Here is a 25,938-nt window from a genome sequence, read left to right as displayed (position 1 = left end):
TTTTTAACGTTTAACAATTGTGACTGATAATTCTGCCATTCAATAATATGTTGATGTTTCTGCTGGTTTCCATAGGCAGGAAAAACAGGCGAGTTGGGACCTAAGGGTGTAGGTGGACCGCAAGGAGAGCTTGGAGCCAGAGGAGTTCCTGGCAAAACAGGACTAATGGGCTTCCAGGGTGAACAGGGTCTGTCCGGAATTGCAGGAAAGAATGGCGTACCTGTGAGTACATCTTGCTGTCTATACACAGGAAAAAATAGTTCAATGCTTCCGATTCATATGGTCCATCTTAGTCGTGTTTCAGGTGGTGTTCTGGCATTGTGTAATAATGTAGAGCCTGTCTACTTTATTGGACATTGCCAGAACACTTACATTGTAGGCCATGCCCATGCACTGTGGTTGGTGATATCGTGTTTATCAATACAAGACTGACATATAGCAGCTACCAACATGTTAAAAAATCACACCCGTGTGAAGTGAGGGGCACTCTTATCATCGTACATCATCATGATGTCGATTTGCTCGTCCACATATGACGTAAATTATCCATTCATTGTCAATGGGAATTTAATGTTTGTGTAATACGAAAATCTACATTAATAGCTGAATATAGAAGGGCCTAGCGCCCCTCAAAAATAAAGATAACATGATTTGTTGTGCCATCATACACTTCTTTACTGGGTGGAAAAGAAAAGAAAACTGTGTTTCATGTGATAACTTACAGGGAATCAGTTACAATCTGCAGTTTAGTTAAAGATGGAGTGATGTGATTTTTGTACTTTGTCTATGGAGTTAACACTACTCTAATAGACCCCCAGGTATGGTTAGAATATTCAAATATGTCTTCCCAGTGTATTTTTGGTTTCTTCCTGAAAGATGAAAGCCTTTGAGTCAAAAGGCCCAGTTGAAATACACCACTTTATTGACCTAACCCCTCCCCCATTATCATACAAAAACAGCTGTGTGCGAGGCTTCAGTTCAGGTGGGTGGTGCTAATAAAACCAGGTATACTTAATGAACTGGTGGGTGTGGCCACATAAAAACATAATTTGAACACTTTCTGTACACCTTTTTGAAAATCAACAATCTTTTGCTCTTATTGAAAATCTTTTGAAAGTGTAAAATACCACAGAGATAACACTTACAGGTGATATAATATAGGTATATAGCCCAGCCCTACTCTGCTGGACATTTTACAATAGGGCCATTATGATTGCAGTCTCATGATGTTCCAGTCACTCCATTTTATTTCTGTATTACTTTTCATAAAAACAATAAAGAATCATGCAAAAACTGCCTAAGTAATAGACAGTTTTCACAGACAGTCCCTGGAGGTGCCAGCGGTCAATGTGCAATTTCAGATCCATTGACCAACCCACTAAGGAAAAGAAAATGCCTGAGAACAGCCATATATTTATAAATGTCCCCATCCTAGTCTTGCTGGGTCTGCTGTTTGCTATGGATTTTAATCAAATCCCTTTATAACTCTGCAGTGCACCTTTGAGACAGTCCTCTCTCTCTCTCTACTGCTGTTCTCCCTGGCATTGTGTTTGTGTTTAGCCTCAGGTCCAGTGCCTACTGTATATAAAGGAGAGCACGATGATTCAGGGCTCTGCTGATCAGCAGAGCCCTAAATCATACACCCCTACCACAGTTACCCTGACAACCATCCAACAATCAATGAAGTGTGACCATCTGTCTGGGCAATGGGACCATATCTACAGATCCTGTATGTAGGCCCTAGTAAAAATGCTAAAAACTTTGGGAAAGGTGAGAAAACAAAGAACAAACCCCCCAAAAAACTAAAAATTAATAAATAAAACTACCTTCCTCACTATAACAACGGTTAATGCACATGTGAAACTTTCTATCGATTGTTTAAAAAAAGCCCACTGGGTTGGAAAATGGTTTCAGGACATTTATAGTAGGAAGGATTTGATACTAGGATTATAGTATGATGTTTGTCAATGCTTGCTACTTGAATCAACTACAGTAAATAAATTTGCCATGGGTGGCAGTAGGTATCAAATTCAATATTTATTCGATAAAATTTTCAGCACTTTGGATTAAATGAAAGCGAAATCAAGACCAACAGTCTGAAACAAGTTGCATAAAATAAATGTCACGTTTTCCCCAGGTCACAATATGACAATGGCCAATTAACATCATAGACTGCAAGAACCCTAAAGCATCAACACATTTGTAAACAGTTGGTTTTCTAAATGAGTCTCGAATGAAACATGTACGTCAATGACTCCTTCTGCTCTGCTGTTTCAGGGTAAACTGGTGAGCGAACAGCACATCAGAGAACTGTGTAGCTCAATGATCGATGGTAAGTTTCTTAATGTTTACTAGTCAATGGGTCATTCAATTCATTTTTCATTTTGTTTCATTCAAATGATCTAAAGGGCTAAACGAGTGGTCCAAGAATAAGTCTTATTCTTTTATTTTTTATCCCTCAGATCAGATTGCACAGCTGGCTGCCAACCTTAGAAGGCCCCTGGCCCCTGGTATGGTGGGCCGCCCAGGCCCCTCTGGGCCTCCAGGAAAGACAGGCGCAGGTGGCTCTATCGGACATCCTGGCCCCCGTGGACAACCAGGTTACAGAGGACTGCCAGGAGACCTTGGAGACCCCGGTCCCAGAGGTGAGAGAAGATGAATCATGTACAAGGATTACTACGGATGATGTGACAGGATCTTATTGTGGAATAAAACATCTGGTTGTCTGTTTACCCAACAGGTGATTTCGGTGAGCAGGGTGATAAGGGACCCATAGGCAAAGCCATTGAAGGGCCTGCTGGAGACCAAGGACACCAAGGTATTTCACCTACACATAAAATACCCTGATCAGATTTATTTGGGACTAGAATTGTACAGATTGATATCAAACATTGTTTGCTTGTGTTGTGTTTTAAAGTCAGTGTCTGGGTGTTAGTGTTACGTACTAGTCAATAGCAGTCATTTAAGCAGGCCACAATATGTGCCCAGAAAAGTACAATCAAATGAACATGACTAACATAGATTAAACGCATTCTGATCCAGGGAAACCAGGTGAAGTCTACATTTATAGGCCCAAACATAAAGTTGTTATGGGTTGTTATAGCACCACCATGAGGGCAGTTGGTAGGTTTTTTTCCCATTGAGTTGTGGCTGATACTTTTAACCTATTTGCTAAGTATGGTAACTGTTACTCAGAGACTTTTATGGCAGAATAGTTGGAAGCAGAGCAATACGCTAAACATAACCAATTTGATCCCAGCACCTGTAGTGCTTGGACACTAAAAGATCAATATTAATATTTCCTCATAATACATTTCTGACCTCCATCATGCAACTAGGCTCAGACCTTGTCCTGAGATAGATCAGACAGCACTGTGATTTTACAATTTAAGCAGACTAAGAATTGTAAGTACATACAAGTGAACACATTGTACAGCGTGGTCTTTGACTCATTCTCTGCATGTTGTGCCCCCATAGGTCTTCTAGGAGTTCATGGAATTGTCAAAGACGGTCGTGACGGATCCTCAGGAGACCCAGGAGAGCCTGGAGAGTCAGGCAGAGCAGGAAGGACTGGACACCAGGGATCCCCTGGAATCTGTGACACTTCACCCTGCCAGGGGGCACAGGCCGCTGGGAAATCCACCAACCCTAAAAACCATTAAATATGATCTTCCTGCAACCCAAAGGCATCTAGCCCTGGTGAGGGGAAACCTGGGAATGGAGGAAGTATAAGAGGAAAGAAGAAAGAAAAATCACATGACATTTCCTCTTTATATACATATTCCATCTATGACAGGACGGGAAGAGTAACATCAGAAAGATGTGATTTTTTTTTTTTTTTAAAGAAATAGAGGAATAATGCAATAATGCAAGTGACATAAACATCCGTTTGGAGAATCAGAACAACCTAAGAGACTAAAAACTAGATCCCAGCCAAAAACGACGCTGACAGAAGATGACACAGGAGAACTCCAAATACCATCAGAGATGAGACTTGACTCAAGGCAATGTAATGGGCAAAGTGCTTGTAGACCATTAAGTTTGTTTCTGAATCCTTTTGTGTGTAAAAAAACTTTGTACATGTTGTTTCCGTCCCCCCTTTATTTTGGTGACATCCCTCCGGCAGATAGCTCTCAACACAACTGTGATTGTCCAGATGTGCAATGTGCATGTTGGTCCTTTTTATGTACGCCACGGGTGTTACCTCACAAGACATGCATTACAAAATGTAAGATACAAAGATATGCACCAGAGGCCCCAAATAAGCCTCTGTCAAGGACATGTGTACTGTACTGTAACAGGAATAAAAGAAAGCAATACCCAAGTGCCCAGAAATTCTGTATATTGATGCAAAACGTTTCGCTCTCGCTGTTTTCTTTTTTTTTTAACTTCTTTATTAGTTTTGTTTTTGATTGCAGTTTGTAAAGTTGTTTTTTGTCAGGAATTTATTTTTTTCATAGTTTTGATTACATTTGATGAACATGATAAAGGTCTCCCTTACAAATACATTTTGGGAATTTCAAACATCAAGAATAATCAGAGTAGGAATTTCAGAGTAGGAATTTGTGTGCTGTTTTTCCAGTCCTGCAGTGAACACATCCACTATGTACTACCGGTGTTGTAACTATTAAATATACATGATTTTAAATACTATTTATTATTTGTGGGTGACTGTTGTATGTACAGTAAGATGCTACAGCGACATGTTGTAAGAAATAAAAAATAAAGCCACTTTTCAGTAAAACATCACTCTTCTCTACATATCAAATTAGCAAACTGCTAATTTTCCAACAACAATAAAATGAACACTATGTGAGTCATGTAGTCACCTTTATTTTTCAATTGCTGGGAATATGTTTCAATATACAAAGCAATGCATTCCCATAGACAAATCTCAAATTCTTAGGGTAACAGATTTATATTACGTATATTAACAGACAGCTTTATTCTGTATAGACTTTGAACAGCATAGAGTAAATAAATATACTGTTTAGTAACATACACAAAGTGAGCTAAATATGACATCTCCATACTATAGTTAGTATACCAACTAAGTGGAATGCAAAATCTTTCAAAAAGAAACAGTGCCACCAGTATGTTCAACTTATAAGTTCAACAAATTGTTGAAGAGGGAAGAAAATACGGTTAAACAAATGTCAACAGATGAGTTCAAATAAATAGGCAATAAATATCCAGATGCTTAAATGGGAGAGGTAAGTGTTGTCACTGTTCAATATTGCCTGAAGTGCCTATGTTCTCATGGTGGAGAAAGACTTGGTCTGATGCAAAAGGACTTTGTTCTTGAAATCCTGCAAGTCACATAAAAGCAGAGTTAAGTGGTGAAACGATTATTCAAATAATAAATTAATAAGCTGAAGAAATCTATTATGTAAGTACATTTTAATTTAATCAAATCATGGGTTAAGTGGTGTATCATGTAAATATTGTTAATTTGTGCTATTTATTAATCAATTGAATTAAACATGAAGGTTTTTCTTGGTTCAACTTGTGATGAGTATTTACCATAATTTGTACTGAACATCAATTCATGAAGAATTCATTGTACAGATGAATCAAAAACATTTACAGCAAATTCACTGATATGACCATTATACAATAATCGCTGTTGCAACCCTGTTGCAGTCCCAGGGGGTGGAAGCGGATGAGCATTATGTAGTAAAATCCCTTATTTCCATGGCAGAGGAAGTCAGACAGGCAACAAACAATGCTCAGCTGACATTAGGTCGAAGTACTGTATAAGGTGTCAAATAATGCAGGTGAAAATTGGTTCAGCTAAAATACTTCTATGACAGAAGCGCACCTGTTTGATGGAGTCTCCATGCGTTTCATCGATGTACCTCAGAAAGGCAGTGGTCCAAAGGAGGGTATTGGCTTTGTCTGTGGATTCGTCACAGAACGGCACCAGTGAGTTCAGCTGATCACAGCACTGACTGATCTTCTTCCTGTACACAGTATAAGCAACACAAACGTGGCTACGTTATTTGCTTCATTATGAATAGGAATGTTGATCAAACTGTACACACACACATGCATACACACACACACAATTTATATAGCACTTTTCTACTCAAAGTGACTTTAAAGAAACAAATTAAAAACAACTTTATTAGGAGGAAAATTGAAAAGCTTCAAAACTAAAGGGGAGTTATGATTAGGTAGAGAATGCGAGTCTGAAAAGGTGGGTTTTAAGTGTGGTTTTAAACATGGAATGGGTGGGAGCAGCTTTAATGTGAGCTGAGAGTGATTCCATAGGGAGGCCAAAGAAGGCCCTGTCACCCCAGGTGTGTTACTTTGTCTTAGGGGTGTCCAGGAGGTTGGCATTACCCAACCTGAGGGAGTGGGAGGGGACGGCATAGCGTTGGAGTTCAGAAAGGTAGCGGGGAGTCTGAGTTAGCGGAGTAGTGTTTAAGGTGCACATCTGACTATGTGTACACAAGTATGAGGTAAAGGTCATCTACTGGCCGTTCACAATGCTCAATTTACTTTGTCAAAAACCTCTGAAGTGGGCTCTGAAGAGGAGATTATTTTTATCTGAGTGATAATGTGTTTACGTAAACCTTACCGTCTTTCTATATATTTTATTCGGTGGTCATTGTTGACATTTTTGAGGTGTACAAGCACCTGATTGTCTAACTCATATTCAAATGCAATTATGTTATAAGTAATACACTGTTTTATTGTTTGCTCCATTAAGCCCCTACATTCTTTTATATAATTTTCATGTTTTTAAACATTTTCCTATGCCAACCAGTAGTGCTATATTCATTGATTCCAGAGGCACTATTATGCACTCCCACTTTCTATCCATTGTGAGAATACCGCAGGAAGTAAAATCAGCAGGAGAGTACTTTAAATGCAGGTACTGTAGGTACAGGCTCTCTGGAAGGACGCACTGAATGCTTACCTGCGGACTCTCTCCAGCATGTTGTGCCTCTCCCGGGCTCCCAGGCTCTTTTCCGTGGGAGATATACAGACCTTCTTGGTGCTCAGCAGCCCAGCCATCCAATTCTCTGAGTCCTGGGTGGCATTACCATCCTTGCTGCTCAGAGGGCTACGCTTCTTAGCAATTTTAACAAACGTTGCAGGTTTAGCCACAGCAACACCTAAACAGATGAGAGAGGATATAAGATGGAGATGAAGTAACTACATCCCCAGTGTAGTATGACACTAAGCCATGTGGAAATAATAAATACTTGAGAGAAAGGGATGAGTAAACTGACTTTTACATTCTGTTTTCATCTGCTGCTGCTGCTCCCATGCTGGAATGAGGCGGATATTGCACTGAGCTTTAGTGACTGGGCCTTGATGTTTGTTCGGTTCAACCATGTGGGGAAGGTTCCAGTTCCCTAGCACCTAGGATAAAAACAGACAAATCAAAACCTAGGTGTAATCAACCAGTGCCTTTGGAGCTATGTGAGAATACAGTTATTACATTTCTCTTTATTATACTTGTCTGTGCATGCCAGCAAATGTGTTAAGCATGCTCCCTCCATATGGGACTGACAACTCCATAGGATTTTCTAAATCCGATCTGATCCACTTCTGCATTTGTGGATTGATGAATGCATCCTGACCTTCGGAGGACTGCTCAATCATTGACCGAAATCTGAGACATAACAGAAAATATTGAATTACATATTATATTCCAGCATTACAATGCATTGTTAATGAAGTACGCAACATTACATTATTCAAGCATACTTGGTAAGAGCTGCTGACTGAGCATCTTGTTGTGTGGGTATGGTATTACGATCCTTGCTGCTCAGAGGGCTACGCTTCTTAGCAATTTTAACGAACGTTGCAGGTTTAGCCACAGCAACACCTAAACAGATGAGAGAGGATATAAGATGGAGATGAATGACATCTCCAGTGTAGTATGACACTAAGCCATGTGGAAATAATAAATACTTAAGAGAAAGGGATGAGTGAACTGACTTTTACATTCTGTTTTCATCTGCTGCTGCTCCACTGCTGGAATGAGGCGGATATTGCACTGAGCTTTTGTGACTGGGCCTTGATGTTTGTTCTGTTCAACCATGTGGGGAAGGTTCCAGTTCCCTAGCACCTAGGATAAAAACAGACAAATCAAAACCTAGGTGTAATCAACCAGTGTCTTTGGAGCTATGAGAGAATACAGTTAATACATTTCTCTTTATTATACTTGTCTGTGCATGCCAGCAAATGTGTTAAGCATGCTCCCTCCATTTGGGACTGACAACTCCATAGGATTTTCTAAATCCGATCTGATCCACTTCTGCATTAGTGGATTGATGAATGCATCCTGACTTTCGGAGGACTGCTCAATCATTGACCGAAATCTGAGACAACAGAAAATATTGTAAATTGCATATATCATTTGCCAGCATTACAATGCATTGTTAATGAAGTACACAACATTACATTATTCAAGCATACTTGGTAAGAGCTGCTGACTGAGCATCTTGTTGTGTGGGTATGTCAGCAGCAGCAGGCATGCCGTTAAACCTCTTCTCCAAGCAAGCTCTAACAGCAGAGCATGGTCGGGTCAATATGGATGAAGCATCGGCAGGTGATTCTACATCAGCTCTGATCTTGTCCAGGACTGACCACAGTACATCCCCACACATGGATGGGGACCTGACCGTTGTCAGGTCAATAGCTTCGGTGCTCAAGGAGGGAGACGCCATCAGTGTGGACTCAACATACCATGGAGTCGTTAAAGTTTGGGCGGCAGACCAATCCGGGCCAGGTGAAGTGTCTACGATAAAATCTGGAAACTCTAGGATGACATTCTGAAGGTGTGTGTAATTCAGCCCCTGAGTATGTGTCCCAGGCTCATTCTGATTCATAATCACACCAAGAGAGTCACAGTTGTATTCTCTAGCAGCATTAGTCACCACAAGGGCGGTTCTACTTGCTTGTGAAGATGCCATCGTTTGTTGACACTATAGAGACAGGAGAGACCAGAACATAACATTATTATGTTGAACTCAACTCAGCATTGGATTTTGTTTGGCATAATGCAGCTTTGGCAAATTATTAATTTGCCATGTTCACCTCAACATCTTTGCTAATTGCCCAACAGTTTTTGAGGGGCGCTACCTCCAATGCCTGGCTTTCTGAAATTACGTCAAAAACAGGACCGCCAAAAAACAGAACCCAACACCCAAGTCTATGGACTTTTAATGTTTGCTTTATCACGGCAGCAACAGTTCAAGGTTAAATTAATGCCGAGTATGACAGTGCAGATTGGGTCAGACTCAGAGATACACGCATTCTGTTGTAGAAAATGGGGGTCTGTCCATGTGTGCAGTTGTGCACTAAACTGGGGGTCCTTGAAATGAGAACGTTTGCGAACATATTTTAACTGAATTCAATAAAATAATTCAGATTCTTCTGAAGCTAACGCAACATGCTTACTTTATCTGACTGATCTCCAGTCTTAATTGTCCCATATACTCTATATTAAAAACGACCACAAAGCCATAATAAATAATAGTCAGAAAAATGCTTCCTTAAAAAAACTAAACAACAAAACAAACCCGTTCATCCATGAGTCCATCCATGATACATCTAGAACTGTAGTGTCGTATCTCGTATGACGGTGCTGCGCTGGGAAAATAGCAGATGTAGCCTACTTAAGATCACACCACTTCATATGTGCACACATTGTGAGCTTTAATTTGCGTTGTGGCTGGTGGCCGTTTTAAACGATAAAAGCAGACTCTAACGTTAACCTAGCATCACATTAGCATAACATGACAGATTAGCTATAAAACGTTCAAGTTAATTTCTATTGCAACATCTTCTTTTAACATAAACATACATATAAAACTAAACAAAGGTTTATTATTAACCATACCCGAATAATGCTTGTTATTGACAATTAATCTGGACGTATCATAATAGCTAGTCTCATGTTTTCATAACAATCTAGGACTAGGTCCTGACTCCTGTCACTGTCAAGTTGTGTCAACTGCTTATATGGTGTCTTCTTGATTGTGATTATTTTCTTGTTGCCCTCTATAGTTACCCCCCAAGGTGTTCATTCTTAACTTTTTCTAAACTCTTTTCTAAATAATTAATTAAAGTGGTTACCATTAATATTCAAGGACATCTTGACTCTATTTCAGGACACAACATAAACAGCAAATAACTAGCAGAAACTGATAAAATCACAATGATCACACTCTTTTTTCCAAATATCACCACCAAGATGTTGAGCTTGTAGATCTGCTATTTTCTAAATGTATAGCTGAGAACAATTCTCCTTTTAGATAGAGCACTGAGCAGTCAGTTCCTATTTCATTCTCAAAACACATTAAATAAATACATTACTTAAGAGCAAACACAAAGCGAAAAAGCCAAAAGAATACATATAGGCCTACATATGATGATTATACAATAGTTATATGGTGCTCCTGTACCGACTGTATGACACCACAATAGAGGGTAGGCTATGGTATGCATGAAGTGAAAGTAAAGTAACATCATTTAACTAGAAAAAGTGCCCTTCTGGGCACAGGTCTCCACCAGGAGGATAGGACTGTGTGAGATGTTTGGCAAAATGTTTAGGATTAATATAAACATGTTTTTGAGGCATTTTGTTCCAAAAATGTGTTTTGCAAAAATCAACCTGTTGGTGGTGCTATAACAGGCCAATGTGAAAAGGGTGGGATATATTCCTCAGCCTAGTAAGAAAATGTGTGAAAGATTTCACGTAAATTGCATGCTGCGTTCATGATTTGAGGCTTTTGTTCAAAACGGGGCAATCTTGCAAACTGTGAAAGCTAATTATAGCCAATTAGGATGGAATATGAAATATCGGACAGATCCGACTTGAGCACATGACCATAGAGATAGTGTGTAACGATTTTTGGACAGAATCTGGAGGAGTAATATCAAAAAAATTGTTTTACAAAAGTCGGCCTCCTGGTGGCGCTATAAAAGGCAGATGTGGAAAATGCAGGTCAACGGTTTGTCCTTGGCCTCTAGGGAGTGTGCATGCAACGTTTCACGCAGATCGGTGCAGTTTTAGGTAAAACATGTGAAAAGCTGCCTCATGGTGGCGCTATAACAGGCCGTTCTGGAAAATGTGGGGCAGAGGTTCATCGTTGGCATCCAGGGAGTGTGTGTGCAAAGTTTGGCATCGACCGGGTTAACGGTGCCGGAGATTAGCTGGTAACAGACGGACGGAAGGAAGGACGCACACACACACACACGGACGGAGTGCAAAACATACTCTCTCCCCACGCCTTCGGCCTGGTGGAGACAATTAAATCAGATATGACTTTTCTGTTTGGATGTATGGGATATCAATCAAGGCCAGAAAGTAGCTTTTGCCACTCAGTAGGCGTTCCGCATGACTTGCATACCCTCTATTGTTCATTGGGCTTACTTGTCTACAATTCACCAAAACATCATTAATCCATGCAATTGGATCGTAGTTGACCCCGAAATCAATAAACGTTCTAATGTAACAGATAAATCAGGCTGCTAATGTTATTACAATGATTCTGGCATAATTTGGCTGAAATTAAAAGCTAGAGTAGACGTTAACTTAACGTCTACTCTAGCTTTTGTGAGGAGTGAGTTCAGTCGTTAACTGAAACCAGACATGTTTGAAAGTGAAAAATCCCTTTAAGCTAAGTAGTTTTAATTGTGTGTAGAAGTATTCAACAAAGTAGTTCTACTACCCACATTGATTGACAGTTTACATTAAAAGTGAGTTACATATCTAAATAAAATCACCCTGGCCTGGATGCGGTATTATATTGGCCCCTCAATCACATCACTGGAACAGCTCTAGAATTTCTCTTGACATGATCAAGAATAAAAATATTAAATGATGACCAAGACATTTAATTGAATATCTTTGTTTTATTGAACAAACATTGTGACTTGAGAAAAAGTGCTGACTTCAAATTTTAACAGAACTAGAAAAAAAGAAATAGCCATTATCGTCTGTGGACTGTGGATCACTGATCATATGACACAGATCAAGACTACTGCACTGAGAATGTTATGGCTGTTAAGCAAAATATAAAAGATCTATAAACATTTGCTACACCAAAGTTGGACGTAAAATGTATGATGTGAATTTACAAGGAAGTAGTAAACAATGACACTAAAAGAAAGCATAATTAAATTATTCAGACAAAATAAAAACACCAATCAAGTATGATTCAACTAAGCAATACACAACTGAAGTATCTTCATGAAAAATTATCCTCTTCACATCATCAAATCGTATCTTTTCCTTTTTTTCTGTAGCTCATAACGAGATTTTAATGAAGGATTTGTACACCTATATTTACACAAATGACATTCAATGTCTACAGTGCTGTGGCATCCTAAAGAGCCAACTCATTTTTGCTTGATTACGTTCTCAGTCAGGTAGACCCTGTATTATCATAGGAGACACCCAGGGTCATTTGTTTTTTCCATCACTTGCCATTGTTTTGATTGTGTTCATTGTTCACACTAAGGCCCATGGGTTTATCAACTTCACTTTCCTCCTAACTCTTTTCTTCTTCTATGCTTGCAGCACCAGGTGTGCTCAGGTTTTCTCCACTACTGTCCTGCTCCGTTGTCCCCAGACCTCTATCCAACTGTCCTTCCTGGCTCACAGGTCTACCTGTCAATCGGTTCCACTTGAAGGGACTAGGACTGTTAATTGTACGGTTTGGTAAGCGGCGAGTGGGAGTAGGAAGTAATGCTCCTCTGTATCTTATTGGCTTTGCTGCTGGCTGACTATGTGGACTGTCAGAACGCAAGTTTGGTTGACCCTTGTTTAAAGTTTGATCTATGGATTTGTTCATTGAGGGTGGAGGAGGATCACTAGATGTCACCATATCTGGTTGAATTATATCTGGTTCCTTCTTATCTTGGCCACTACTATCTTTAATGTCTGGATCTCTCATGTCAGGACCAGGTCCTTTCATGTCAAGGCCAGGTTGTCTCATGTCTGGACCAGGTCTTCTCATGTCCTGACTACTTTCATCCCCTATATTCTGACCCCTCATCCCTGGTTCTTTGCCCCTTGTGTCTAGCCCACTGTTTTCAGGCCTTGGGCTCATCACATCAGAATCAGACCCACTTCTCTTGTCAGGTCCAGTCTCAGTGTTTGAACGTATTTGTCTTTCAATAACTGACCTATGAAAGTTAGAAAAAAGGTCATCCTCCATTTCGGGACCTTTTCTATCAGACCCTGGTCTTCCCATACCTCGACCTCTTCTTCCCCTTCTAAAGTCAGGTTCAGGCTCTCTTCTAGCTGGTTCTAGGCCTTCCATGTCTAGACCTTGCATTTCAGCTCCTGGACCTCTAAATGGTCTCCTATTTGGTCTAGGTCCTCTAACACCCTGCCCACTCCACTCATCTCCTATGTCTGACCCTGGACTCCTCATGTCTGGACCAGGTCCTCTTATGTCTGGCCCTGAACTATCACACCAATCACTCCCCATGCCTGGATTTATCCTATTTAGTCCTGGTCCTTCCATGTTCGGATCTCTCCAGTCGGGATCTGGATGTCTCCATTCATCATCCATACTTGGACCACCCATATCTGTACCAGGTCCTCTCCTGTCTGGATCTCTCATATCTGGCCCTGGACCTCTCATATCTGGACACGGTCCTCTCATGTCTGCATCAGGTCCTCTCATGTCTGGTCCAGGCCCTCTCCTGTCTGGCCCTGGACCCCTCATATCTGGTCCAGGTCCTCTCATGTCTGGATCAAGTCCTCTCCTTTCTGACCCCGGACCCCACCTGTGTGGACCAGGCCCTCTCCTGTCTGGCCCTGAACCCCTCCTGTCTGGCCCTGGACCCCTCATGTCTGGCCCTGGACCCCTCATGTCTGGATCTGGTCCTCTCATGTCTGGATCAGGTCCTCTCATGTCTGGACCAGGTCCTCTCATGTCTGGACCAGGTCCTCTCATGTCTGGACCATGTCCTCTCATGTCTGGACCATGTCCTCTCCTGGCTGGACCACGTCCTCTCCTGTCGGGACCAGAACCTCTCCTGTCTGGCCCCGGTCCCCACCTGTCTGGACCAGGTCCTCTCATGTCTGGACCAGGTCCCCTCATGTCTGGACTAGGTCCTTCAATGTCTGGACCAGGTCCTCTCCTGTCTGGACCAGGTCCTCTCCTGTCTGGACCAGAACCTCTCCTGTCTGGCCCCGGTCCCCATCTGTCTGGATCAGGTCCTCTCATGTCTGGACCAGGTCCCCTCATGTCTGGACTAGGTCCTTCAATGTCTGGACCAGGTCCTCTCCTGTCTGGACCAGGTCCTCTCCTGTCTGGACTATGTCCTTCAATGTCTGGACTAGGTCCTTCAATGTCTGGACCAGGTCCTCTCCTGCTGTCTGGACCAGGTCCTCTCATGTCTGGACCAGGTCCTCTCCTGTCTGGACCAGGTCCTTCAATGTCTGGACCAGGTCCTCTCCTGTCTGGACCAGGTCCTCTCATGTCTGGACCAGGTCCTCTCATGTCTGGACCAGGTCCTCTCCTGTCTGGACCAGGTCCTCTCCTGTCTGGACCAGGTCCTCCTAAGTCTGGACCAGGTCCTCCAAAGTCTGGACCAGGTCCTCTAATGCCTGGGCCAGGTCCCTTCATGTCTGGACTAGGTCCTATCATGTCTGGATCAGGTCCTCTCATGTCTGGACCAGGTCCTCTAATGTCTGGACCAGGTCCTCTCATGTCTGGACCAGGTCCTCCCATGTCTGGACTAGGTCCTCTCCTGTCTGGACCAGGTCTTCTCATGTCTGGACCAGGTCTTCTCATGTCTGGACCAGGTCCTCTCCTGTCTGGACCAGGTCCCCTCATGTCTGGACCAGGTCCCCTCATGTCTGGACCTGGTCCTCTCATGTCTGGACCAGGTCCTCTCCTGTCTGGACCAGGTCTTCTCCTGTCTGGACCTGGTCCTCTCCTGTCTGGACCTGGTCCTCGCATGTCTGGACCAGGTCCTCTCATGTCTGGACCAGGTCCTCTCATGTCTGGACTAGGCCCTCTCCTGTCTGGACCAGGTCCTCTAATGTCTGGATCTCTCATGTCAGGGCTAGGTCTTCTCATGTCTGGACCTGGTCCTCTAATGTCTGGATCTCTCATGTCAGGGCTAGGTCCTCTCATGTCTGGACCAGACCCTCTCATGTCAGGGCTAGGTCCGCTAATGTCAGGACCAGGTCCTCTCATGTGAGGGCCAGTTCGTCTCATATCTGGACCAAGCTCTCTCATGTCTGGATCAGGTCCTCTCCTGTCTGGTCCTCTACTGTCTGCACCATATCCTCTCATGTCTGGATCTCTCATGTCAGGACCAGGTCCTTTCATATCTGGGCCAGGTCGTCTCATATCTGGACCAGGTCCTCTCATGTCCCGACGTCTCATATCTGGACCAGGTCCTCTCATGTCTGGATCTCTCATGTTAGGACCAGGTCCTCTCATGTCAGGGCCAGGCCGTCTCATATCTGGGTCAGGTCCTCTCATGTCAGGGCCAAGTTCTCTCATGTCCCGACGTCTCATATCTGGACCAGGTCCTCTCATGTCTGGAACAGGTCCACTCATGTCTGCGCCTATCATGTCTGGACCAGGTACACTCATGTCTGGATCTCTCATGTCTGGTCCAGGTCCTCTCATGTCAGGACCAGGTCCTCTCATGTCAGGGCCAGGTCCTCTGATGTCCCGACGTCTCATATCTGGACCAGGTCCTCTCATGTCTGGATCTCTCATGTCAGGACCAGGTCCTCTCATGTCAGGGCCAGGTCGTCTCATATCTGGGCCAAGTCCTCTCATGTCCCGACGTCTCATATCTGGACCAGGTCGTCTCATGTCGGGACCTATCATGTCTGGACCAGGTGCACTCATGTCTGGGCCTATCATGTCTGGACCAGGTACACTCATGTCTGGATGTCGACCATGTCCTCTCATGTCTGGATGTCTCATATCTGGACCAGGTCCTCTCATGTCTGGGCCTATCATGTCGGGATCAGGTCCTCTCATGTCTGGGCCTATCATGTCGGGATCAGGTCCTCTCATGTCTGGATGTCTCATATCTGGACCAGGTCCTCTCATGTCTGGATTAGGTCCGCTTCTGTCTGGCACTCGTAAATCAGGCCTTGATTCTCTCCAGTCTAAACGTCTGCCCCTTTTAGCTGGGCCTGGACCCCTCATATCTGGACTTGGATCCCTAAAATCTGAATGTCCTACATCTGGAAAAGCAGGACTTGATTCTGTCTGTAAAGGTTTATCTGGACTCTGACCTTTTAAACACCTCATACTTGGCCTTATGCCTGGCCCTCTCCTATCCGGATCAGGACTATGACCTCTCCTATCTGGACCTGGTCGTCTAAACTCAGGACTATGACCTCTCCTTTCTGTTCCTGGCCATCTAAAATCAGGGCTGTGGCCTCTTTTATCTGGACCTGGATGCCTAAAATCAGGACTATGACTTCTCCTTTCTGTCACTGGCCGTCTAACATCAGGACTATGACCCCTCTTATTTGGACCTGGCCATCTCAAATCGGGACTTTGACCTCTCCTGTCTGAACCTCGACCCCTCACAGATGGTCCAGGACCCCTAATATCTGGATGTTCACCACTATTACCTGCATCTGGATGTCCAATAGGTGGTCCTAATGCCATATCTGGGCTTTGACATCCAATGCCCTCACCTCGCCCTCTACCCCACCCTCTACCCCGCCCTCTACCCCGCCCTCTACCCCGCCCTCTAAAATCTGATTCTGGATTTGGATGCCACATATCTGATCCTTGACCTCTCATGTCTGGACCTGTCCTGTTTGACCCCTCATTACCCATCCACGTGTCTCTGGCAGTTTGGCCTTGCATGTCTAGATTTTGTATGGCTGGCCCTCTCCTCTCGTTCTCCATGTTTGCTTGTGGTGCTGGAACTTGTCCTCTCATCTCTTGACTAATACCTGGGCCTAGAATTCTTCTTTCTGATCCTTCCATGTTTGGCTCTGGATTACTTATGCCGGGACTGCTCCTTTCTGTTCCTGGCCATCTAAAATCAGGGCTATGGCCTCTTTTATCTGGACCTGGCCGCCTAAAATCAGGACTATGACCTCTCCTTTCAGTCACTGGCCGTCTAAAGTCAGGGCTATGACCTATACCATCTGGACCTGGCCATCTCAAATCGGGACTTTGACCTCTCCTGTCTGAACCTCGACCCCTCATAGATGATCCAGGACCCCTAGTATCTGGATGTTCACCTCTATAATCTGGATGTCCGATTGGTGGTCCTAATCCCCTATCTGGACTTTGATATCCAATGCCCTCACCTCGCCCTCTACCTCGCCCTCTGCCCCGGCCTCTACCTCGACCTATATGATCAGATTCTGGATTTGGATGCCACATATCTGATCCTTGACCTCTCATGTCTGGACCTATCCTGTTTGACCCCTCATTACCCATCCACAGGTCTTTCATGAGTACACTGGAATCTTTGACATTTTGGCCTTGCATGTCTAGATTTTGTATGGCTGGCCCTCTCCTCTCGTTCTCCATGTTTGCTTGTATAACAAGTGATGCTGTAACTTGTCCTCTCATCTCTTGACCAAAACCTAAGCCTGGAATACTTATTTCTGACCCTTCCATGTTTGGCTCTGGATTTCTTATCCCTGGGCCTCTCATGTCTAGTCCTGGACCCATTATCCCTGGGCCTCTCATGTCTAGTCCTGGACCCATTATCGCTAGTCCTGAATTCACTCCATCTCTATATTGACCTTGATCTGGTCTGTAGATCCTTGTTTCTTGGCCTCTCAGATCTGGACCTGACATAGGAGAGTTTATACCTTGCAGACCTGGACCAATCAAACCCTGTCCTAATACTGCCATAGCAGTCATTGACATTGTCATAAAGTTGCTCATAAAGTTGACATCTTGCATATCTGGCCCTCTACGTTCCGGACCTCTAACACCAGGACCTCTCAAATCTGGTCCTGGATAACTCATGTGAGGTCCTGAACTCATAATGCCATGTCTGGTTAAGTGGGCTGAGGGACCCAACATGCTTGGGCTTCTCATCTCAGGTCCTAGTCCCTGCATGCCTAGGGTTGTCATGTCTGATCTTGGAAGCCTCATGCATGGGCCACTCATTTCTGGTTCTTTGTCACAGATCTTTGGTTCTGCGTCTGTTATAACTTGACTATAAATTTGCATCCCTGTAACGTCAACATCTGGGCCCCTTATCCCATGATCTTGTCCTAGATTTAGATGTCTTACATCTTGGCCCTGCATCTCTGGATGTCCTGAAACAAGATCTTTAATTTCCATCTGTTCATCAGCACCTATCATATCTCCAGAACCTGGGCCTGTTAAATCTGAAATATTAACATTTGACGTTGTCATACTTTGGTTTAGATGTTCAATGTCAGGCAAGTTAACATCGGTCTTTGCAGCTTGACCACTATCTGAATCATCTAGTTCACCAATCACAAGAGGGACTGAGCTACCAATGTCTGACCCATTATCTTTGTCTTCTTCTATGTTATCAGAGTCACTCTTCTCTGTGGCAACATGCTGCACATACCTTGGGTCAGGATCAGGGCTTTGAGGAGAATCTCGCGTGGGTGGTTCAAGTTCTCTCAAAGGAATTTTACTTTCAATTTTGTTCATAAGAAATATTTCCTGTTGAGAGAGTCCATCCAACTTCTGGGAAGGGTCATTTTCTATGCTTTGATTGTCATTAATTGAATCCTTTGGAAGCTCCAGGGATTGTTCGTGCTTCTCATTGTAAATTGTAAATTGAAAATTCTCAGCCTTGATGAGAGAAGGAATATCCTGTGTTACTGAGTCATTGTCAAGACTCTTCTGTTGTGGATTTGCAGACTCAACATGACTATATTGTGGTCCATCAGATTCAGTATCAATAGTAACACAGGTCTGTGATGAGGTGTTACTCTCTACAAAATGTCCAACAGGTTTTAATGGCATATTACTAAGAACACTTGGAGACTTTGATTCTTCACGCACAAGAGGAGGACCTTTTTGCTGTCTTGAGGAGGCAGATTCTCTTCTTCTGGGAGGTGATGGGGATCTTTTACTTCCATGAGACTGCTGTCGTGAGGAACGATCTCTGCGTTGTCGGCCTTGTTGTTCAGATTGATCCCGAACTCTATGCCTTGACCTGTCAGTTTCATTTCGTCTATGTCGGTCTCTTTCCCTTCGTTTCCGAGAATGTGAAGGGGAACGCCTCTGAGACTTTCTTGGAGGACTTCCATGGCGTTCTCTTTCTCTGTGACGTCTCTTTGGTGACCGTGTTTTACGATGATGTGAACTTGGAGAGCCCTTATGGGAGGCACTCTTCCCTGTGCTACCCAAGGAGGATTCCCGGGCCTTACTACTGTCTCCTTGAAATACATCATATTGCATTTCATTAAAAAGAGATTCATCCTCTGGGTCATAAGCTACATCAGAATCTCCAATCTCTCCAGTTTCAGATTCTTTGTCATTTTCCAGAAGATTGTCTTGTGTCTCATCTTGTGTCTCACCTTCTGTTTTCAGTTCAGGGATAGCACTTGTCCCTTCTGTCTCAACAGTTAGTGAATCCGGATGTTGACTGTTCGATGTCTGTGCTAGGTCTGTCTCTTTGTCAACTGTCTCTGAAGTTTTTGACTCTGATTGTGCTACATCACTTAGCTGAGGTGCAAGCTGACTGAGGGGCAAACATTTAGATGTATCAGAGGCAGAGAACTGAGCCATAAACATGCCAACGGCCTCTCTCTGCTGACGCAGTGCCTCCTCCTGTTCCTTCAGCTGTCGTTTTTGCTCTTCAATCTGCTTATTAAGCTCCTCAAGCATCCGCTGTTGTTCTGTTAAAGTTGCAGCTGAGACAACAATAGAGCCTGTAGGAAGGTTCTGAAGAGCTGGGGCTGAGGTAGACGCTTGAGATGAGGCAGAATTGGAAACTGTTAGTTGGACTTCAGAGGGAGTTGGGACTGGGCATGATGTTTGAGCTGCGCTTTTGGATGGAGCAGGTTTTTTAGCTGGACTGTAATCGTTTTGCATATCCTCAAAGATAGTCTCATCTTCAGGATCATACTCCACATCATCTTCCCCAAAGCTTGATGGTTCAACATCAGTCTGATGTTTTAGTGGAGCAACCATCCCATATCCCATTGTTGGATTGTACTCCTCTTCTGGATCATATGGTCGATCATATTCATTTTCTTCCTCCTCTAGTTTCATTACTTTGGCTTTCTGTCCATACTGCTGGACTATAGGATCCACCATTGGACGTGGTGCTTTACGGGGCTTTACTGCTGGGGTAATTGCAGAACTGCTTTGACTGGGGGCCGCAGAGTCAGTTGATTTATTGCCAAACAAAGTCTTAAGTATAGTCTGAAGGGGAGTCTTTTCTGATGATGTGGTGATGTGTGCGTTAATCGACGTTGACGGTGTGGCAGGAACAGGGGCTGAGATAGAAACGGGCGTAGAAGGTCGAATGGAAGTAAAAAGAGCTCCTTTGGTAGGTGGAGCAGATGAGGAGGAGTCTCTTGGTGATGCGGCAGCAGCAGGAGAGCCAGGAGGGGTGGTGCTCATAGGGGTTGCTGGGTCATAGGGTTGGAATATCTCCAGTTTATCAGAACCATAGAGTTTGGGAATCCACATGGGGTCTTTAGACATGTTGACTTTGGGTCTCTTCTCTTCAGTTTCTTGTTGCAAACTTCCAACACGTTTTGTTTTCTGGATAATTGCCAGCCCCAGAAGAAGATTGGGGCGATTCTTCTCAAGCCCTGTTAAAGGGGACAGCACGCACAAAAAACAACAACCAAAAAAACCATTTTAGTTGTTATATAAATCACTTGCCTATGCACTTGCCTTCCCATACCTGGTTAAAGAAATGTTAATATAAATAAATAAAACCAACGTTATGCTGAAGAGGGGTGGTAAACCTCCTGAACCCTATATCCTTATTGACCGGGTCCCCCAGCGTATACAGTATACTGGTCCCCTCATTTTATCTGCTCAACACCAAATCTCTTCACCGAAATAGACAATCTACAACGCGATGTATTAGCTTGTAGATCTGCTATTTCCGGCAAATGTTTGCCTATTTTTGCCAAATGCTTGCACAATATGACATGCCCAGACGCTAGGTTCCATGTGGTTAAAATAAAGAATACAACACAGAAAATATGAACATGTAATTGATGGTAATCGAGCACAATGGATAGTTACAGTACAACCTGTGTATTCAGGAATATAAGTCAAAGTATAATTTCCCACCTGGTCCTTCAAAAGGTTGCAATATGGATGGGATGGCCTGGTTTGCACTGAGAGGGACTAGGTAGATGTCCTTGATACCGCGGCTGTTACTGGCCACCACACCAAAGCGGCCTCTGCTACTGAAGTAGGAAAATAAGGAGACATAGGCCACCTCTTCTTCTTCTGTTGCCGGGTGGAAGCGGATCACACACAGTTCCTGTGGTGAAAAAAGGTGAAAGAAATTGATAATTGTTTTTGTTTTGTTGTTGTTGTTATTTTTGCAAGAGACATGAAAACAAATATACTACTTGCCTTTGTAATAGACGTTTTCAGTTTTGAAACATACTCCCACACGGTTTGAGGCAGAATTCGTCCACCAATCTGTATAGTATCGGGTAGGTCCTAAGTAAAAAAGTGTAAAAGAGTAAAAGACTAGTAAAAGACTAGTAAAAGACCTAATTCAGGTGTTCACCAGATGAATACCTGATATAATAACAAATAATGTGTGAATGAGTAAATCACTGTGCATTACCGCTTTGAGGCATTCCGCAGGTCCTGAAACCAGGTATCCCTTGGTGACAAATTTGGCTACACTGAGCATGCTTAGGAATCCTTTCCACAGTACATCCTGCTTGGCTAGAAACTGAGCAGTCTCTCCATCAGCTGGCAAATGGGCATTCATGGACCTAAATATAGATCACATCACCATAGCACAATAAAACATCTCATTATCAATCAATAGACCGGTAATTGGCAAAATATTTGTACATTACACAGACAAAAAAAGAAAAAGAAAAAGAGACTCAAAAAGTAATGTCCATTACAAAGAGATACCGAAATATTGATCCTATTTACCCTACTATGGATAATCTAAATATGGTTTTAATACCTTGAGGAAGCACCATAGAGTCGTTGGTCGGCTGAATAGGATGGCTTCGTTAAGATCGATTTTTGTAGCATTGGGTGTGGTTGCAGTGAGGGAGGTGGAGCCAAGGGCAAGGTGGAACTAGTCACTATGGCAGGGGCGTAGGGGACTGGTTGGCTCTGGGCCCTGTTTCTGGGACCACCAGTGTTGACATTGGACAGAGCAGAGGGCCTGCATGCCGCTGTACGGGGGTCACGCCTTGTAATGGATAATGTGGCAGTGGCCGGTATCACAACTGGTGTGTACGCTCTAACAGGCATCTTGGCTTTATGGGTGTCTGGAGTGGGGGAGGCCGGGGACTCCAGCACGGGAGATGCAGGGGACTCTAAGTTAGGGGACGCTGGAGAATCCTTTACTGGGGATGCGGGAGATTCCACAATGGACAAGGCAGGAGCATCGATGATGAGGCAAGGAGAATCCATCTCAGGTGAGTCCGGGGGAGCACGAAGAGGAGAGTCATCTTCAGCGGTGCCTCTCCTGGGCCATGAGTGTTCTGCAGGGCTGCTGTAGTCAGAGTATCCACACTTTTCTCTTGATTCAGCCACCTTGGACTTCTTCTTTACTGGTTCTTCCTCCTCGTCAGCTGGCATCTGACCTAATGGCAGAAGAAAATAAATAGATTTAGCAAGTTTGACCAAAAACAAAATAAGCAATGATTACAGTATGTGCGCTAGATATAATTTAACACATTTCATTTACCTGTGCAGATCTTGCATTTTAGGTCAAAGAGGTGAGATTTGTGCTCCGATGTGGTGTCTTTTAGCATACAGCTCAGAATGTCTGGTACAGAGCTGCTCTGGCTTGGCTGAACCAACTTGGTCTTAAGCATAGAAGGAAGGCTTTTTTTCTGTTCCTGAGGAAGAACAGACACGTCTAAAATCAATGTTGTTGTCTTGTGCACTTGAAGAGCTAGCTATAAGGCTTGATGCACTGATTTACTGGTGGAATTCATCAGTGTAATGTTCTCCACACATACCCTACTGCCATTTTTACTGATACAATTTATTAAGATGTTTGTCATAGTTAGTGACAATTACAACATGTACAGCATGTACATTTTAACCACAGGTGGTGTACCTATTCTGGGACGAACATTTGGAAAAAATAGCAGATACAAACTTGATCGGAGCGTGCTCAAGGTCGGTGATAGCAAAGTCAAAGTCGTACGATTAGTCACACACGTTACCGCAGTGAAATTTGTTCTCCGCATTGGACCTATCTCTTGGAGCGGTGAGCCGCAGCGTGCGGCGCGCTCGGGAATCATTCGTTGATTTGACCCCCAATCCAACCCATTGATGCGGAGTACCAAGCAGGGAGGCATTGGGTCCCATTTTTACATTCTTTGGTAAGCCCCGGCCGGGGATCAAACCCCCGACCTCCCAGTTTCAGGACGGACACCTTAACCACAAGGCCACTGTCTGGTGGCCTTGTGGGATGTAAAACCTGCTTAGTTGTTCTGAGAATAAGTTTAACCAGCGACAAGCCTAGTAGTAGGCTAGTACAGAACAATAATGTTACATTGATGTCCAGATCAGGGGTGGGCAACTGGCGGCCCGGGGGCCACATGCGGCCCCCACCTTCACTTAATGTGGCCCTCAGGTTGATGTCAGAATACTGATATAATATTGGTTTCAGCTGTTACTATTCCACAACATGCAAAACATGACCCGCATTTATTACTTCAGTCTAAATTAGTAGCTCATTGCTTCAACCCAAGTATAATTAAAGGCATTTGAAATTACTTAAAAATGTTAATTTTCAGGATTCCAATTCAAAAATAGCAAAAATTCAAGATTTAAATTCGAATATAGCAAAAATAGCCGATCTACAAGCTCAAAACGCGTCGCGCTGCGACGCGTTTTGAGCTTGTAGATCGGCTATTTTTGCTACGACTAATATATGGCCCTCTGGAGTGAGTGTGGAAATATAGTGGCCCTCTCCATCGTCAAAGTTGCCCACCCCTGGTCCAGATAATGAGTGTAACTGTGTTCAATTCAGTTGAGGGGGCTACTACTCACAGTGTTTCTATCTGACCTGGAGGGATTCAGATTCAAACTGGGCAGATCAACCTTCACTGCATCAGGCTTCTGCATTAAGCATGGATCCTTGGCAGCCGAGTCCTTAACCTACACATGACACACGTTCACACAAATGATATGAGAAAAGAACAGACTGAGAATGTATTAGCCTGGCTAATAAGCCAGACCGAATCAGCCGTTGGCAAAAAAAAATTGCCTGCCGGCGGATTACGGTCTGGAGAGGCTCAATTGTACGCCCATTTCCTACACCAGAGAACTGGTGTGGCCAATCGGGACACGGTGTGCAATATGGGCGGGCTTTGATACAGTGACGTTCAATGCTTGAGACCTTTGACTGACAGTAGCTCTGACCAATTGCGTCAAAGAGAAAATGTTTGAACCCGCCCCCCGGGAAACAAGATCCATACACAGCATCTCCAGACTCAAATACCACACGACAGTGTGATTTGAGTCTGGTTTATTAGCCAGGCTAAGAATGTATGACATTAACTATTATATCTGCTTTCGTATTCGCTGTGATTCGTCCAAATAACATACCTCGGTAGTTTCTGTCTTGCTTGGTTCAGGTGCTTTAGTGGCCTGCATATCCTTCTGACTCATCCTGGCCAGCCTGAAGGGACCGATCTCTCCACTTACAACCTTATACAATAAGCCCTGGAGAGAAGCCACAATGTCAACCATTAGATTGAAATAGAACAATCTTGTTTAAAATGGATGCAGCAATCTATTGTGAGTGATGTGTTTTGGTTGAAACAAAAGGATAAAGCTCTATATTCTGATAGTAATCATTGTTTGCTCAGTAACGGGTCTCCCCGTCTCTCCAGGTCTTTAGTAAACCCGAAAATTCCTTTCTAGGTGGGAGGCAATTTAATCCAATCAGGAGAATTCCAATTACACTCATCCTAGATCCTATAGACGAATTCACAGAGGGGTGCCCTGGGCGCGGCCATTACTGAGGTGTAATCCATGGAGCAGGTGCTCCGTAGGACAGGTGTAGCTAATCAGTGCTGCTGCGCTTAATGGTACACCTCAGTAATGGCCGCACCCAGGCAACCCTCTGTGAATTTGTCTATACAAGTTCTCTCTTCTGATTGGATGCAATTGTTGTGCCAACCTGAAAATGAATTTTCTGTTTATTAAGCAGCTGGAGAGACTGGGAGACCCCTGTTGCTGAGCGCACACAAGGGGAATTTTAATACTAATGGTAAAATACTCAAAGTAGAGTTGCACATTAAAGAAAAGCATGACTGGCGTTTGGCTTTTTTTATCAAGTGTGAACGAACCTTGTTTTTGGGGTCTTTCAGGTTGAACATTATAGTTCTGTACTTGTTCATGTATTTGCTGTCTGTGTTGCGAAATATGTCGAACATCTCCATCTCAATGTTTGTGACAAGCTTTCCAACTTCACTCTCAGACATCTCCAAATCATCACAGTCACACACCCTTGACAAATAAAAATATGATTAGTCAGCTATTACTGTTCTGCTTGAAATTCAAGTAAAAACATAATTAATTTAAGCCCTACTTCCTTGTCACAAATAATGACAAATAGCAGAAATAGCCGATACTCGAAATACGAAATGTCCACACTGGCACACAGTGACACACCCACAATTTGTGAGTTTCAACACCTGCCATGTTGGTTGTTTCAATTTGTCTGAACAGTCTGATTGGCGTAGAACAAATTAATTTGTTTGCAACACCTGTTGGTGTGGTGCAGGACTACGTTTGAAACTCATGAATATTAAGCGGCTTTGAC

The 25,938-nt window shown here is 43.5% G+C and overlaps 3 protein-coding genes across 5 annotated transcripts in view; 1 reads left to right on the top strand and 2 right to left on the bottom strand.

Moving 5' to 3' along the window:
- Window positions 1-3,844, top strand: part of col9a3 (collagen, type IX, alpha 3) — a 31,661-nt gene extending 27,817 nt beyond the window's left edge. Inside the window, exons 28-32 of the mRNA XM_079520828.1 lie at window positions 76-222; window positions 2,278-2,332; window positions 2,463-2,645; window positions 2,741-2,818; window positions 3,478-3,844. Of these exons, the coding sequence (XP_079376954.1) occupies window positions 76-222; window positions 2,278-2,332; window positions 2,463-2,645; window positions 2,741-2,818; window positions 3,478-3,662 (648 nt within the window). The 3' untranslated portion in view covers window positions 3,663-3,844. The remainder of the gene's footprint in view (window positions 1-75; window positions 223-2,277; window positions 2,333-2,462; window positions 2,646-2,740; window positions 2,819-3,477) is intronic.
- A 969-nt stretch (window positions 3,845-4,813) lies between these two features.
- Window positions 4,814-9,965, bottom strand: LOC306937185 (uncharacterized protein). 3 transcript variants are annotated; one of them, XM_079520849.1, is made up of 11 exons: window positions 9,863-9,965; window positions 9,543-9,607; window positions 8,437-8,945; window positions 8,183-8,339; window positions 7,957-8,086; window positions 7,723-7,843; window positions 7,471-7,627; window positions 7,242-7,374; window positions 6,926-7,124; window positions 5,822-5,963; window positions 4,814-5,309 (listed from the first exon to the last, which is right to left on the bottom strand). In XM_079520849.1, exons 2-11 carry the CDS (start codon window positions 9,564-9,566, stop codon window positions 5,250-5,252), a joined length of 1,632 nt encoding a protein of 543 aa, XP_079376975.1. In that variant the 5' UTR covers window positions 9,567-9,607; window positions 9,863-9,965; the 3' UTR covers window positions 4,814-5,249. The 3 variants fall into 3 exon arrangements, with proteins under 3 accessions (XP_079376975.1, XP_079376976.1, XP_079376977.1); XM_079520850.1 differs by having other exon boundaries at window positions 9,543-9,612; window positions 9,863-9,909; XM_079520851.1 differs by lacking the exons at window positions 7,242-7,374; window positions 9,863-9,965 and having other exon boundaries at window positions 7,596-7,627; window positions 9,543-9,688.
- Window positions 9,966-16,273: 6,308 nt separating this feature from the next.
- Window positions 16,274-25,938, bottom strand: part of LOC306932785 (uncharacterized protein) — a gene marked incomplete at its 3' end in the record, with an annotated part of 42,389 nt that continues 32,724 nt past the window's right edge. The window contains exons 9-18 of the mRNA XM_079514710.1: window positions 25,463-25,622; window positions 24,717-24,833; window positions 24,159-24,266; window positions 22,840-22,993; window positions 22,105-22,735; window positions 21,748-21,901; window positions 21,528-21,617; window positions 21,237-21,432; window positions 16,709-20,743; window positions 16,274-16,419 (exon numbers count right to left, since the gene is read on the bottom strand). Coding sequence (XP_079370836.1) covers window positions 16,274-16,419; window positions 16,709-20,743; window positions 21,237-21,432; window positions 21,528-21,617; window positions 21,748-21,901; window positions 22,105-22,735; window positions 22,840-22,993; window positions 24,159-24,266; window positions 24,717-24,833; window positions 25,463-25,622 — 5,791 coding nt within the window. The remainder of the gene's footprint in view (window positions 16,420-16,708; window positions 20,744-21,236; window positions 21,433-21,527; window positions 21,618-21,747; window positions 21,902-22,104; window positions 22,736-22,839; window positions 22,994-24,158; window positions 24,267-24,716; window positions 24,834-25,462; window positions 25,623-25,938) is intronic.

The sequence above is a fragment of the Electrona antarctica genome, assembly GCF_951216825.1.
Source record: "Electrona antarctica genome assembly, chromosome: 2".
NCBI lineage: Eukaryota > Metazoa > Chordata > Actinopteri > Myctophiformes > Myctophidae > Electrona > Electrona antarctica.
This window is presented reverse-complemented; position numbering and strand designations above follow the sequence as displayed.